The following is a 16,682-nucleotide window of genomic DNA, read 5'->3' on the forward strand; positions in this document are numbered from 1 at the left end:
TTTTTGGAAATAAATAATAAAAATGTATTTTATATTCCTTATTCAATAAAAATAGATACCATATTTAATCAACCTTTTCCTGAAAATAGGTTCTTAGAATATCAAATTCAAACCTCCATACTATTATATCATCCTATGCAGGCTCATCCATAATCGACACTTCAGGTTCTGAGCAGAAGTTCTGATTTTTGCACAAATACTTTATTTGTCTCATGAATCAAAAAGATCAAGGTGATCAAGCAAAATCTGCAGACAGCATGCTAGGTTTTATATATACTTCGAACAGAAGCTGGCATATAAAGAAAAGCAGTGGAGTGCAACAGAACCATGTATATAACATTGAAACTGTTAAGTATGTCTCAGTTTTCCACCATGTATATAATGTTGAACCCGTTAAGTATGTCTCAGTTTCCCACCAAACTTACGTAATTACAAGATATACATAACTAGAATTAATCAAGTTCAGCTTGCAAGTATCTCAACCCTACTGTGTACTGCAAAATAAGAGTTGCTTCAATTTCACAAACATCTAGCCCCAACTATGAACAATCCAAACTCTACTCATCAGCCCGGTAAAAGCGCAGCAACTTTAAAGATGATATCTCCTCCTATAATCAAACGAGTGACAATAAATCATCAGTGAAGCTATAACTTATTTTTTATGCCAACACCAAACACCTTTAAAACGATAGCACACGTGATAATATCATATCATGGAACATTTATTACAATGGCAAAAGCAACGACTGAAATTCAAACCTGAACTGCTTCTTCAGACTGGGATGGGAAACTAAAGCCCAACGAGCAATTCTGCAACTCTTCAGGGTTTTTTATCCATGCTCTGCGTGCATCTGTAATTTTGATTTTAAATTTGAACATCTGAAACAACAGAGAAAGGCTCCAAACATAAGATTGTAGTTGAATATGAGAACTCGGGAGGATTACAGATATTAATTTGTACAAAATCAGAGGAGCAGATGTATATAAACAGGGGTAAAGTTTGATTTAAAAACCTCAGAGAGAGAAACAGGTGGCTTCTCCAGTTCATCTCCGTGAATATCTATACCCGAGCCTTGACATTCTGGACAGAACACTGAGTATATTTTCTTCCCGATAAATTTTATATCACCGTCCTTTGCTAGCTCTTTCCTTTTAACTCCAGCCTTTTTCCGACCTCTCTGTTTCACTTCTGAACCAGCAGTTTGATTGTTATGAATTTCTAACTCAGAGAGAAGTATCCAGTGCACAAGGCAGGATATATGGAATACATGAAATGCCTGCAGATAGAAGTATATTACAAAATATGGAAGAAACAATATGAAACGAGACACTGTTAAACAGATTAAAAAGACTGGTAAAAAAAATTCATGGCAAAAAATTTACCCCATTGACATTTCTGCTACTACAGACGAGTCTGCCTGTCTTCATGTTCATAAGAGTTGCCACATCTTTACCAGGGAGCACTTTGTGTTGACAAATATCGCACATTCTTTCTGCAGCTACACGTTGCTGCTTTCTCAGTTCTTTCCGCACAGTTTTGCTCGATATAACACTCGACTCCATAAGCTGACCATCACTTTTACCCAAAGTCAATTTCATACTTGAATTATTTGAAGATAGATTTTCTTCACCAGAAGAATCATATTGACTGCTTCCCAAAGACTCGCTAATGTCTTCTGGATCAGAAAGTGATTTCCTCTTCCTCTTGGTAGCCCTGCCACTTACTTGCTGAGGACCAGGTAAAAGAAAGTGTTGCACATCAGGGAACAACGCCTTCCGACCTAAATCATAGTCATACGGGAAGGTCACAACTGCAAAGTCATGCTCAGGTATAAAGATATCTTCATTTTCAAGATCATTCTTTCCCAACCACTCACACCACAATCTACTAATATCCTTGGAAATCCCTTCTTTGTTGCAGAATCTAGCAGCAATTTTAGCCACGCCAATGAACCTCACATGTAAATCACAAATTTCATCTTTGTGCAAAACACCAGCAATGACTAAATCCTCAGTTTCATTACCATTACAGTTCCCACTAGAATCCTTGTCACCATCTGAGTAAACTGCTTCCGAATCAGACCTGTCTGGAGACTCTAGCCTAAAAGACCCCGGACTCTTCTTACCGTCATGAGGAACTATTGCAAGGTTATTATTTACCTCAATTTCATCAATTTCTATAAAACTAAACCTATCAGAATTTGAATCCTTCGACTTCTCAACTTGATCAGACAAATCATGAAAGAAATACACACCATCATTAAATGGCCAGGGATTTGGTTTTAGCAAGGTAGCTTTCGCAGCATCACAGCGTATTTTGTGAAGATTACCTCTCAAGTGATCATACAATACAGAATCACTGTAACACGGAGCCAAACACAACACACAAAAGAACACAGTCCTCTTATTATCTTCCCTTAACTCAACATAACTATGTCCCTGTCTCCTAACATTCTCAAGAGTCTTTCTAGCTAATTGTTCCCTTAAAGTAGACGCATTTGACTTTGGCAACTCTAATTCCCTTCCAGCCATCGACAATACCTAAACTATCAAATCCTAAAACCTAACACAATCACAAAACAACTAAAACAAAGAACCCTAAAGAACCCGAATTCTGAAAACTTCTCCACGAGCCAAATTAGCAACTTCCAACATCTAACATTCACAAAACAAAAATCCAAGAAATACCCAGATACCAAAACTACAAATCTTGAAGATTAAACAAACTGGGTCACCACACTTTCAAGTTTCAAGTAATAATCAAGAATTAACCCAAGAAAGCCCTAATGATAAAAACTTTCTAACAAGAAATAGGCCTAAACTTACACGTGGGAGTTGTGCTTTGTATAAAAATAACAAAAGGGAATCTTCGTAGGTCAATTTGTTCAACAGCAAGAACTTGTACAACCCTAAGCAAGAACTCACACAAACAAGCTTCTTCCATGGCCATCTCCATTGCAATTCTTCAAGAACGCACGAAATTCCACACTTTTTACAGGATTTCAAGATCAATATAACCAAGATTTGGGTTTTTTTGTATGTATAATTCTGTGTTGTGTGTATACGTTGAGGGTTGTTTAAGGAGTAATTGTTAATAAAAGCAAGCAGTTTGAGAACGTGTAAGAAGTTTGATGAGAGAGGAGACTTTTATAGGACAGAGAAACGGGTGGCGCGGATCATGTGATGACAAGGGAAATGGACGGTGCGGATGATTATAATAGGGTGTCTGGTAATTAAGCCCCCTTTTTTTGGTGATTTTGAAGTAGATTAATTAATAATTAGTCCTCTCATTTTATCAAATAATACTCCTAAAGAATATGCGTTTAATTTGCTGCGGAAGATGCTGTTTGTGGATATAAGTTTCAAGAGCATATCCAAGAGTCTTATTGTTGACTTCTAAATATAATATAAAAAATACGACTCTTAGTAATTTAGGACAGAGTTAAGAGTGTAAACTCCAACAATACTTTCTACATCTCTTCTCTATTTCATATTTTATTCATATATTGGGCTCCACTATAACAAAAGAGATGGAAAGATGGAGGTGAATTGGAGAGAAAAATTTTTTTATTGTGAAAAAATAAGTTAGAGCAACTCCAGCAGCTTCCCTATTTGGAGTCTTAAACCAAAATATTAGGAATATGGGAAATAATCCACTCCAACAGTATCTTAGTGATCCACTAGCCATGCTTTATCTTTAGGTAACCTCTCTCCTCTCCTAAATTTTATTTTATAATAAATTTTGAATACAAACATGTTCTCTCTCTTCACCTATTACAATAATGGTAACTTTTAATAATAAAATAGTATATAGGGAATGAATATAAGGAATATTGTTGGAGGTGAGAATAGCTATTATTATCTTAAGTCACTAGGATCCAATATTTTATATTATATTTAAGGAATGGGCTAAGATGCTGCTGGAGATGCTCTTAGGAGCAATGTCGTAGCTCTTAACTTTGAGGAGAGAGGAGAGAGAAATAAGAGGCTCTTAGTGATTTAAGAGCCACTTAAGAGTCTCTTGGAGCAACATTTTTCCTCTCCTTCTTCAAATCTCAAGTTGGGAGTCTAAATGAAGAGACTCTTGGAGATGCTCTAACACTACGAATCTTGGATATTCTATTTTTCTAAGAAAACCATCTTCGGATTTCTGTTTAAGTTGTTGTTCTTTTTATTTTTTAACAAGTATATAAGTAATTAGTTAATTTATTAATTTGAGGCAAAATTGAGTAGTTAATTCTGAAATTTAGGATCAAGATGTTTTACTTGTGTTGTTTTCTTGTAATACCAGTCGAATGTTACCAATATCTGAGATACTTGTGCAAACATATAATCACTGACTTTATTTTTTTTGATATACAAATTTAAAAAGAAATAAGGATCATCGTTTGAAGTGTCTGTGCTGACATATGACAGCCAATTTTATCGACAACACTGATAACTCGAAGCAACAAAATGACAAAAATTAATTACCTATTTTGTCAAGAACCATCATCTTTTCTAAAACAAACGCCTTTCTTATTATTTTTTTTCCCATTAATAAAAAACTAAACCCTCTTCTATATCTATAAGGTAGAACTTAAAAGCATGTATTTTCTCTACAAAAACCCACAAGGGCAGTTTCAAATGGTTTATACAATTCCATATCCGACGGAGTCAACATACCCATGGTCCATGGACTGCATTACTCCATTGCTCGCTAATGAGCAGAAATGTCCAATATTATTATATCTGAAATCAATGAACATGAGATTCTGGGAACAAAACAGAGCACATCAAAGAGATCTAGATGCAGTATGGAATGATTAGTGAGGAACAAAACAATCGGAACTGAAAATTTCTGTAAAGATTCACATCTCAAACTAGAAAATAAGAAGTGTGAAACAAATGAAAAGAAGAATAAATGAACAAGGCAAAGACAGAAACAATCAATTAATCAATCGAAAGCATCAGATGCTGAACATCATCAGCCTCCAAATAAACCAACAAAAAGAAACTCCCTATCAGCCAAAAAAACACAAGCAAACAGGCTAGCCTGATCTAATGTTCTTGAGCTTGAGCCAGCCTTTCTTGCAAGATTCACCGACAACCTTGGCTCCCTTGTTGAGATAATGCTTCATCTCCTTAGCTCTCTCTTTCACCTGCTTCTCGAAACCACCCATCTTCCTTCCTTTCTTCTAGAGAGAGATAGACAAACTTGAAAACAAACACAGATAATTTTAGGGTTGGGGAGTTGTGGGCATTGGTGGGGTTTATATTGTTAAAAAAGAGTGTGGAAACTTACAATAACAGCTAGCTTCTCAAAAGTGACAGCTACCACCACCCCACCTTCAATTATACCACTCACTATCCTCCCTCTTTTCTATTCTTTATTTCATGACATTACCGTTAATTCCGTTAGGCCTACATCCACTTTGCATGCCGAGCCTAAAATTTAAAACTTTCCCACCTTAATCAATTGAATTCTCCTAAGCATTACACAGTTACTGTATTATTTTGTTGTTTTTAATAACTTTGTCTGTCAAAAAGACCCTTGACCACTAGAACTTCCAGCAGCTTACTTGAGTCTAATTATTTTTATAGATGACAGCCTGATTCTACTTGCTTTTTGCCCACATTATTTCAAAATTTGCCACCGCAAACCTCGTGAGAAGGAACATAAATAACAGACTACAGTAGTACTATATTAACAAAGGACAAAAAGCATGCATCATTCTCTTTTTTAAATCTTGAACTCGAATTCTCAAATAATTTCCCAACTCAGCTGTGCGGGACCACTAATCTACTAGGATTTCTTATAATTAAAACAAAATGTTGAAGTGTTAAATCTACCTGGACATCACCTTGTATTCCTTGCGTTGGAACATGCTTGTTCTTTCGCTGTTCATTCATATCATCCTATGCATGTTTCCTTCCCCAGAACAATATATGACTATCTGTATCTTTGAAAGAAAGAATCTAAATCCCTTTTGTACTTTAAAATCTGCAAAATCACAAACAAACACTATGAAATCTGGTTAAATCATCACCGAAATATTTATGTGTTCAGAGATTCTCTTCAAACAGAGTTATTAAATACAAAACTTCTTTCAAGAAAACATTAACTAATAGAAAAGGTGAACACACCTTCAAGCCTTCTAGGCTAGATATGTAAAATACAATTCACAAGTCTCTGCATTAACATTGTTTACTACAAATCTACCAGTCAAGAGGATAAAATAACAATTCATCTTGCATCAACTTCATACAAAAGAAAAATACTGATTTTTTTTAAAGAATAATAGAAGCAAAGCTGAACAGTGCAAGAAGTAAAATATAAGTACCATGACAGCCCGTGCTTGCATGCTGATTCCATATGATAGCAATATTTATATAGTTTTTAGTGTTTGATTTTGTTCATGAAAATATTAGACCTTAGAGCCATCAGCAAGTTTGACAAGTACAATCCTGCCATCAAAAAATAAAAGCTTTTAACTATGTTCAGTCATGCAGAACCAAGATAATGCACTAAGAATAACACAGTGGTGTGAGAAATATCAGCACCCTAAATGTTTAACTATAGGAACATAACAGAAGTATTTAGATTCATAAAAACTCACAACAAATGGTTGCTGCTTATTTAATATATATCAGCCAGTATTTCAAGCTAGTGGTCTAACACATTATGTGCACTGCTAATTAAACAGTCAGAGAATAGATTTATCACTTAAAATAGTTGTAGTACATTCCATTAAAACCAAATATAATCATTGTCATGCATATATTAGTTCACTCGAAAGGAGAAAACAACAGAAAGATTGAACAGTTGTTAAAACAGACCAGAGATCAAGGCACTAAACTCAAACTTGATAACCGCCACGGAGACGTGGGACGAGGTGAAGAGTAGACTCCTTCTGGATATTATAGTCTGCCAAAGTTCTTCAATCCATTAATTGCTTCCCAGCAAAAATATAAGTTATTGAGAGACTTTGCTGATTTGGAGATCCCCTCCTTGTCCTGAATCTTTGCCTTCACAATATCAATGGTATCTGAGCTCTTTACCTCAAGTGTGATCATCTTCCCAGTAAGTGTCTTTACAAAAATTTGCTTATGCATTCAAAATTTAACATGCTTATGCAGGCCGGTCTCAAGTACATACCTCATAATTTACCCTTTGATATTTCTCCTATGCGGGTATTAACACCTCATAAAGATTCTTGTTGGTGGTTATTAGTTGCTCTGTGTGTTTAAGTAGATAGGCAAGATAGCAAGGCCACTTCTTTTTTATTTGGAAGCTAGATTGTGTAAATCAAACCAACACTATTTGCCACAGAACATTCACCTTATCTAGAAAATGACCTAATCTGTATATGCTTTTATATATGCATACACACTTCATAGATCTTCTATTTCAAGTGGTAAAATATTTAGGCTGGTTTGTAATTTCTTCTTTGTGAATGTGTTGGACTACATGTTAGGCATATAAGTAGGCAAGGCAAGGAAGGTGGTTACGGACAAACAGGTAATTGTACCATTGGTCCATCCCTGCACATCATGGCGGAACCTAAACAACTCTCTTAACTGCTAAAAGCGCATTAGGAATTCAGAGATGAGTCACAGTGTTCTGGAGGCGCTATTCTTGTGGATTAAATTATTAGGTCATGATCTTAATTTATTGCTTGTAAATCATAAATCAGTATAAGAGAAGTACAGGAAACAAGGCCAAGGAGAGGCACTGCTACGTGCAGCAATTGAGAAATGCATAGCTAGAGATGTCCACTGAATATCACTTCAAGTAGACCTGTCAAGAACTGCTGCCTTGAATCTTCACAAGTACTTTGGCTTCCAAGTTGATAGTCTTGTGGAACGACACTACTCTTGTGGAACATAATCGTAAGACTAAATTTTTAGCAAAACAAAATTAATCATGAGAAAAATATAAGATGCATCAATGGGGAAGAAACACATAATAAACAAAAAAATAGTAAACAATACACACCTTGGATCATAAACATCAACAAACATCAACAAATGCGACAAGTTCAATCCTGTCATCAGGACAATAAGAGCTTTTTAGCTCTGTTTAGCATATCATACAGAACAAATATAATGTGACAAGAATAATACAACAATCTAGGAGATCTCAGTACCATGATTGAATAAATGTGACAACTGTCTGTGGCATATCATGCAGAACAGAGATGATGTAACAAGAATAATACAACAATCTAGGAGATCTCAGTACCATGATTGTATAACTGTAAGAACAGAAGAGTTCTGATCAATGAAAACTCATTCTACAAAATGAATAAATTGCAATCGAACCAGAGGATCAACAGATGCTTGCTGCTCTTCAAGCACATTATGTGCACTGCCAGCTGAAAAGTGAGTGAACAGAAGTAACTGAATATAGATTTAACACTTAAAGTGTAGTAGCAGTCATCAATACCAAATATAATCATTGTCATGCAAATATTAGCTACTTAACAAAAGGAAGCAACAACATAAAGATAGAACAGTTGTTAACATAGACCAGACATCAAGACACTGAACTCAGACTTGATAACCCCCATAGAGACAGAGGACAAGGTGAAGAGAAGACACCTTCGGGATATTATAGCCTGCCAAAATTCTTCCATGCTCCAACTGCTTCCCAGCAAAAATAAGCCTCTGCTGATCTGGAGGGATCCCCTCCTCCTGAATCTATGCCTTCACATTATCAATGGTATCTGAGCTCTAAACCTTAAGTGTAATCGTCTTTACAAAAATTTGCATTCCACCACGAAGATGAAGAACCAAGTGAAGTGTTGACTCCTTTTGGATGTTGAAATCCGTTAGTGTACGACCATCCTCATGCTGCTTACCTGCAAATATCAATCTCTACTGGTCTAGGGGAATACCTTCCTTATCTTGGATCTTAGCCTTGACTTGATAGTGTCGGAGCTCTCAACCTCCAACATAATGGTCTTACCGGTAAGGGTTTTCACAAAAATTTGCATTCCACCACCGAGTCAAAGAAGATGGCCATCCTCAAGCTGTTTAGCCGCAAATATCAGCCTCTGCTGGTCCAGGGATCCCTTTCATTATCCTTAACATTATCATTTATGTCTGATTGTCCGATTTCTCAACCTCGAGAGTAATAGTCTTGCTTGTCAGAGTCTTAACAAAGATCTGCATCCCTCTTCTAAGCCGAAGAACCCAAATGTAGAGTCGATTCCTTCTAAATATCATAATCAAGCGAAGGTTCATCGATCCTCCAGCTGTTTCCCAGCAAAGATCAACCTCTGCTGATACTGAGAGATCAGCTCCTTTTCCTATAGACTTAGCATCATCCGTCGTACAGAACTTTCGACCTCGAGAGTAATAGCATTGCCACTAAGCCTTTTTAACAAAATTTTGCATCTGTACAATTAGCGAACAACAATCAGAAACCACATAAACATATAACACATAGATATCAATCCCGAAAAAATCGGATCAGATCAAAACACTAAAACGTAACGCGAAACAAAACAGTAACACTATAACACAATAATTGGTATTGGTAGAGCGACAATATTTAATGAGAAACGATTATATCAATTTGAAGCGTAAAACCCTGCATGATACGATTACAAGAAATAAACCCTCGAAAAAATATCAAAATAAAAATGAAACTATATATAACCACATACAAATCGAAACTAAGCTGTAAATTATAAATTAGATTAAATTAGATTAAGGGGCATACTTGATTTGTGAAGTGTGGAGACCAGAGAGTAATTGAAGAAGCGAATTTGGGACGATGCAATAATTTGCATGGTTATATATAGGGTTTGCTTTTGCTTACCAGTAACGCTACGCGCCTCGCGTTACACGCGGCTTTTTTGGGTGGCTTAGCTGTAACGCTACGTTTTCACGTGTTACATACAGGTCCACGCGTTAAGCAGACGCACGATAAACATGCGTTATTGCCCCCTGTCTTCGAAGTATTTTTGTTATTTTAAATAAATATTTATTAGTTTATAAGAAAAAAACTAATGCAACAAATTGAAATAATTGAATTATGATATTATTCGAAATCAATCAGGTTTTAGTATTAATGTGTCGCACATGATTGATATTACATGTCATATTTATTTAACATCATTATTTAACTATTTGATATATAAAACCACTTTTTATATATTATTTAATATTTAACATTATATATTTCATATATATTGGAATTATATGACAATACATCGCGGGGTGTACAAATGTGTCATTAACCTTTTATGTTAAATTAAAAATACAGCGTAGAGTGTACTTTACGGTGTACTTTTTTAATATTGTATATCTAAATATATTAATTAATTATTTTTTAACGGAAAGAGATAATTCAATAAATAACAGCAACAAACATATAATTGATTAACACGCATGTCTTCAAAAAACTCTCACTAGGGAGGGAAATCAAACTATAATTATAACAAACGAGAGAGAATCCAACTACAAACTAAAACGATTAGATATGCACCGTGAACCTATACTAAAAGATAATCGATCCATTCACAAATCCAAAAAACCCTCTGCAAGTGAATAAGAACGAAAATCGAAAAATTCGCTTATATAGATCTAAGAAAACTTTGCCCAAAGAGGGAGATTTATTAAGAAAATCAATAAAACAATCAAGAAAAACCAAAAAACAAGGAATTAAACAGAAAGATTTGGGACTTTCTGCAGGAAAACCGGTGGAAGTCCCGTCGGAATGAGAAAAGAGGGAGGATGCGGCGAGAGAGAAGAGAGAAAAAAAACTAGGGTTTTGTGGCTATATTAATTAATTTAATTAATTATCAAAATACAAATACAATATATTATCTTATTTTATTTTAATGTTATTAACCTTAGAGACTATTAAAATAATAATAAATTATTAAAAATTATAATAAAAAATACCAGACACAGGACGAGTTTTAAACTACGAAAGTCTATATAGTATACACTATACAGGGTTTGCTTTTGCGTACCGGTAACGCTACGCGGTATTTACGCACGTTTTTTTTGTTGTTGGCTTAGCTGTAACGCGAGGTACTCACGCGTCACAACTTGCATACAGTCTCTTCGCGTTAAGCTTACGCACGATGCACAGGCGTTATTCCCCTGTCCTCGAATAATTTCTACTATTTTTAATAATTAATTATTAGTTTATAAGATAAAAACAATGCAAAAATCGAAAGAAAATGAATTACGCTATTTCCTCACCCATCGAAAGCTGAAACGGTACTCTATAGTCTATCCCGCCTTGAACGTAAACGTGGGAATGAGATTCCCACATAAATTCATTAAATTAATTTTTGACTTAAAAAATTATAATATATTTTCAATGATATAATTAAAATTAAAATTATTTAATAAATTAGATATTATATTATTTTTATTTTTAAATAATAATTTAGATATCAATTCAAATTTATATTTAATTATAGTAAAATAAATATAAAACTAGATTTGTAATAATTATTTTGCATAACTTAATGCGGAAACATTTTATCAATAAAATATAGAAAATATATTCAGTATTGTTATTTATATATTACTAGTATATATATATATATATATATATATATATATATATAATATAAACATAATTTTTATATTACATATAACAATTATTTTTTTAAAAAAAGAAGACGCCAATCCCCGACTCATCTCCAAACTTTTTTATAATTTTTCTCCCAGGTGTATTAAAAATTGGACGATTCAAAGTCAAGCATCAAAGAACAACATTATTAAAATATTCCGAAACAAACCAAACAACAAATAGCAACCGTGTTAAAACATCGGAAACAAACCAAAGAACTAAGAGCAAGAGCATTAGATGGATAAAGACAATAACACTATGTACTGCCTAGTTTAGCATATATCTATGATGCCTGCAGTAACAACAATAATAATGGCAAAAACATAAGAAAGAAAGTTTGTAATTAATGTACAAAGATAGATCATAAGTAGTAAAATAGAAGTAAAGCAGTGATTAGTGACTAGTTTACATGTTGAAGAAACACACCTTAAACAATAGCTTCTCTAGGGATCCTTCAAATTCTATAAGAACAATGTCCTTGTATAATGTTTCTATAATGACACTGTAGATCTGACTGGAAAGTCAAATTGTTTCCACTTTGGTAAGTTGTTCATGCAAAATAATTATTTATGGAAGTGAATCGTTATTACAGACGATCTACTAATCTACTAGAATTTCTTATAATCATATACAAGTGCTGAAGTGTTAAATCTACCTGGACATTACCTTCTATTCCTTGTGTTAGAATATGCTTGTTCTTTCGCTGTTCATTCATATGCATGTTTCCTTCCCCAGAACATTATATGCCCATCTGTATCTTTTGAAACAAAGAACTAAATGCCTTCTGTACTTCGAATCTGCAAAATTACAAACAAAACACTATGAAATCTGGTTAAACCATAGTAAGAGATTTTCTTCAGACAAAGTTATAATATACAAAAACTTCTATCAAGAAACATTAACTGATAGAACAGGTGAACACACCTTCAAGCCTTCTAGGCAAGATATCTAAAATGCAATCCACAAATCTCTGCATCAACATTATTTTCGACAATACATGTGACTGAAGGATAAAAAACCATCGACTAGTCAAGAGGATTAGCAAATTTGACAAGTACAATCCCGACATCAGGGCAATAGAAGCTTTCAACTCTGTTTAGTCATGCAGAACGAAGATAATGAACTAAGAATAACACAAAGGTGTGAGAATTGAGAAATTTCAGTACCCTAATTGTTTAACTGTAAGAACAGAAGTATTTAGATTAATAAAAACTCATTCTGCATAATGAAGAAATTATGTAGATAACAGATGATTGCTGCTTATTTAATATATATCAGCTAGTGGTCTAACACATTATGTACACTGCTAATTAAACAGTCAGAGAATAGATTTAACTGAACATAAATTTATCACTTAGAATAGTTGTGGTACACTCCATTAAAACAAAATATAATCATTGTCATGCAAATATTAGTTCACTTGACAAAAGGAGAAAACAACAGAAAGATTGAACATTTGTTAATACAGACCAGAGATCAAGACCCTGAACTTAAACTTGATAACCACCACGAAGAAGGGGACGAGGTGAAGAGTAGAGTCCTTCTGGATATTATAGTCTGCCAAAGTTCTTCCATCCTCCAACTGCTTCCCAGCAAAAATAAGCCTTCGCTGATCTGGAGGGATCTCCTCCTTATCCTGACTCTTTGCCATCACATTATCAATGGTACAAAAATTTGCTTACGCATTTAAAATTAACATGCTTATGCAAGCCGGTCTCAAGTACATACCTTACAATTTAACCTTTCGATATTTCTCCTATGCGGGTATCAGCACCTCATAAAACATTCTTGTTGGTGGTTATTAGAGCTCTGTGTGTTTAAGTAGATAGGCAAGATAGCAAGGCCCTTTCTTTTTTATTTGGAAGCTAGATTGTGTAAATCAACCCAACACTATTTGTCACAGAACATTCAAGTTATCTAGAAAATAACCTCATCTGTATATGCTTATATATGCACACAGACTTCATATATCTTCTATTTCAAGTGGTAAAATTTTTAGGCTGGCTTGTAATTTCTTCTTTGTAAATGTGTTGAACCACAATGTTAGGCATATAAGTAGGCAAGGTAAGGAAAGTGGTTACAGACTAACAGGTAATTGTACCGTTGGTCCATCCCTGCACATTATGGCGGAACCTAAACAACTTCTTAACTACTAGAAGCGCATTAGGAAGTCATATATATAGATGACCTAAACAACTTCTTAACTGCTAAAAGCACATTAGGAAGTCATATAGATGAGTCATAGTGTTCTGGATGCGCTATTCTTGTGGATTGAATTATTAGGTAACGATCTTATTTTATTGCTTGTAAATCATAAATCGGTAAAAGAAAAGTACAGGAGACAAGGCCAAGGAGAGGCACTGCTACATGCAGCAATAGAGAAATGCAGAGCTAGAAATGTCCGCCGAATATCACTTCATGTAGACCCGTCAAGAACTGCTGCCTTGAATCTTTACAAGAAATTTGGTTTCCAAGTTGATAGTCTTGTGGAATGATACTAGTACTCTTCTGGAACAGTATCATAAGAATTAAAAAATTTAGCAATGCAAAATTAATCATGAGAAAAAATAAGGGAACAATGCATCAATCAGGAGGAAACAAATAATATGCAAAAAATAGTAAACAATACAATAATACATACCTTGGATCATAAACATCACAAGTTCAATCCTGCCGTCATCCGACGAGAGCTTTTTAGCTCTGTTTAACATATCATACAGAACAAAAATAATGTGACAAGGATAATGCAACAATCTAGGATATCTCAGTACCCTAATTGAATAAGTGTGGCAACTGTCTAGCATATCATGCAGAATAGAGATAATGTAACAAGAATAATAAAACAATCTAGGAGATTTCAGTACCCTGATTGTATAACTGTGAGAACAGAAGAGTTCTGATCAATGAAAACTCATTCTACAAAATGAAGAAATTGTAATAGACCAGAGGATCAACAGATCCTTGCTGCTCGTCAAGCACATTATGAGCACTACTAACTGAAAAGTGAGAGAACAAAATAAACTGAATATAGATTTAACACTTAAAGTGTTGTAGCAGTCATCAATACCAAATATAATCATTGTCATGCAAATATTAGCTCACTTGACAAAAGGAAGGAACAACAGAAAGATAGAACAGTTGTTAACACAGACCAGACATCAAGACACTGAACTCAGACTTGATAACCACCACCGAGACAGAGGACAAGGTGAAGAGTATAATCCTTCAGGATATTATAGTCTGCCAAAATTCTTCTTCTTCCATGCTTCAACTGCTTCCCAGCAAAACTCTGCTGATCTGGAGGGATCTCCTCCTTATCCTGACTCTTTGACTTCACATTATTAATGGTTTCTGAGCTCTAAACCTCAAGTGTGATCGTCTTCCCAGTAAGTGTCTTTACAAAAATTCGCATTCCACCTCGAAGATAAAGAACCAAGTGAAGTGTTGACTCCTTTATGATGTTTTACTCCACTAGTCTACGACCATCCTCAAGTTGTTTACCAGCAAATATCAGCCTCTGCTGGTCCGGGGGAATCCTTCCTTATCCTTAAAATTATCAATTAAGTCTGAGCTCTCAACCTCAAGAGTAATAGTCTTTCCTGTCAGAGTCTTAACGAAGTCGATTCCTTCTGCATATTATAATCAGCCAAGGTTCATCCATCCTCAAGCTGTTTCCCCAGCAAAAATCAACCTCTGCTGATCCAGAGGGATCCCCTCCTCCTGGCTCTTTGCCTTAGCATTATCCATTTAATCAGAACTTTCGACCTCGAGCGTAATAGTCTTGCCACTAAGCGTTTTTAACAAAAATCTTATCAGTACAATTAGCGAACAACAATTAGACACCACAGAAACAAAAATCACACAGCAGTCGATATCCGAAAGACAACATAGAACACATTATCAAAGCACTAAACCCTGGAAAACAACAAAATAAACACTCTACAAACCAATTCATAGCAATTGAACAGGTAAACAAATAGATAGCAATTCCAAAAAAAATCTGATGAGATCAAGACACTCAAACATTACGCAAAGAAAAACAATAACACTATAACACAATAATTGGTTTAGCGACAAACATTGGATTGTACGATTAAAGTAATAAACCCTAGAAAAAAGATCAAAAAAAATGAAACTATATTTAACCACATACTGTCACAAATCGAAACTAGACTATGAATAAAAGTAAGTAAGAGACATTCCTGATTTCTGAAGTGTGGAGACCAGAGAGTGAAGAAGCGAATTTGGGACGATGTAGTAATTTGCATGTTTATATACAGGGGTTTGCTTTTGCTTACTAGTAACGCTACGCGTCACGCGTTACACGTTTTTTTGTTGGCTTAGCTGTAACGCGAAGTTTTCACGCGTTACAACTTAGAGCATCTCCAAGAGCCTCCTTGTTGGCTCCTAAATATAATATAAAAAATGTGGCTCTTAGTAATTTAGGAAAAAGTTAAGAGTGTAAACTCCAACAATACTCTCTACATCTCTTCTCTATTTCATATTTTATTCATATATTGGGCTCCACTATAACAAAAGAGAGGGAAAGATGGAGGTTGATTGGAGGGAATGATTTTTTTATTGTGAAAAAATAAGTTAGGAACCATGTGGTGGCTCTTAACTTTGAGGAGAGAGGAGAGAGAAACAAGAGGCTCTTAAGATTTAAGAGCCACTTAAGAGTCTCTTGGAGCAACATTTTGCTTCTCCCTCCTCAAATCTCAAGTTAGGAGTCTAAATGAAGAGCCTCTTGGAGATGCTCTTACAATCTTACATACAGCTCTACGCGTTCAGCTTACGCACGATAAGCACGCGTTATTGCCTCCTGTCCTCTCTGAAATCTTTTTGCTATTTAAATAAATAGTGAATAAATCCGCGCTTCGCGGCCGCGTTATAAATATTGATACGAATTAATATTATAATAATATAAAAATTATTTTGAGTCATCTTCCCGTTAAACATATCACTAATAAAAAATATTTTAATTAATATAAAAATATGTTTAAGTGGTCATCTTGTCAAACACAATACTAATAATAAAATTAGTTCGAACCCCCCTCCCGTCAAAGACAATATTAATCGATAATTATTAATTTTATGATAA

The 16,682-nt window shown here is 34.7% G+C and overlaps 1 protein-coding gene and 1 long non-coding RNA gene across 6 annotated transcripts; both read right to left on the reverse strand.

The window, feature by feature from the left end:
* Positions 1-310: 310 nt before the first annotated feature.
* Positions 311-3,121, reverse strand: LOC108215532 (uncharacterized). The gene is made up of 4 exons (XM_017388012.2): positions 1,384-3,121; positions 1,014-1,277; positions 760-879; positions 311-608 (listed from the first exon to the last, which is right to left on the reverse strand). Exons 1-4 carry the CDS (start codon positions 2,530-2,532, stop codon positions 558-560), a joined length of 1,584 nt encoding a protein of 527 aa, XP_017243501.1. The 5' UTR covers positions 2,533-3,121; the 3' UTR covers positions 311-557.
* A 2,726-nt stretch (positions 3,122-5,847) lies between these two features.
* Positions 5,848-15,831, reverse strand: LOC108218342 (uncharacterized). Of its 5 annotated transcripts, none has more exons than XR_010291194.1 (5): positions 14,223-15,831; positions 13,078-14,089; positions 12,248-12,378; positions 6,324-9,381; positions 5,848-5,983 (listed from the first exon to the last, which is right to left on the reverse strand). It is a non-coding gene; the product is annotated as an uncharacterized LOC108218342 (long non-coding RNA). The 5 variants fall into 5 exon arrangements; XR_010291196.1 differs by having other exon boundaries at positions 6,820-9,381; positions 14,223-15,830; XR_010291197.1 differs by having other exon boundaries at positions 5,859-5,983; positions 6,840-9,381; positions 14,223-15,830.
* Between the last annotated feature and the right edge of the window lie 851 nt (positions 15,832-16,682).

This window comes from Daucus carota, chromosome 4, assembly GCF_001625215.2.
Source record: "Daucus carota subsp. sativus chromosome 4, DH1 v3.0, whole genome shotgun sequence".
Taxonomy (NCBI): domain Eukaryota; kingdom Viridiplantae; phylum Streptophyta; class Magnoliopsida; order Apiales; family Apiaceae; genus Daucus; species Daucus carota.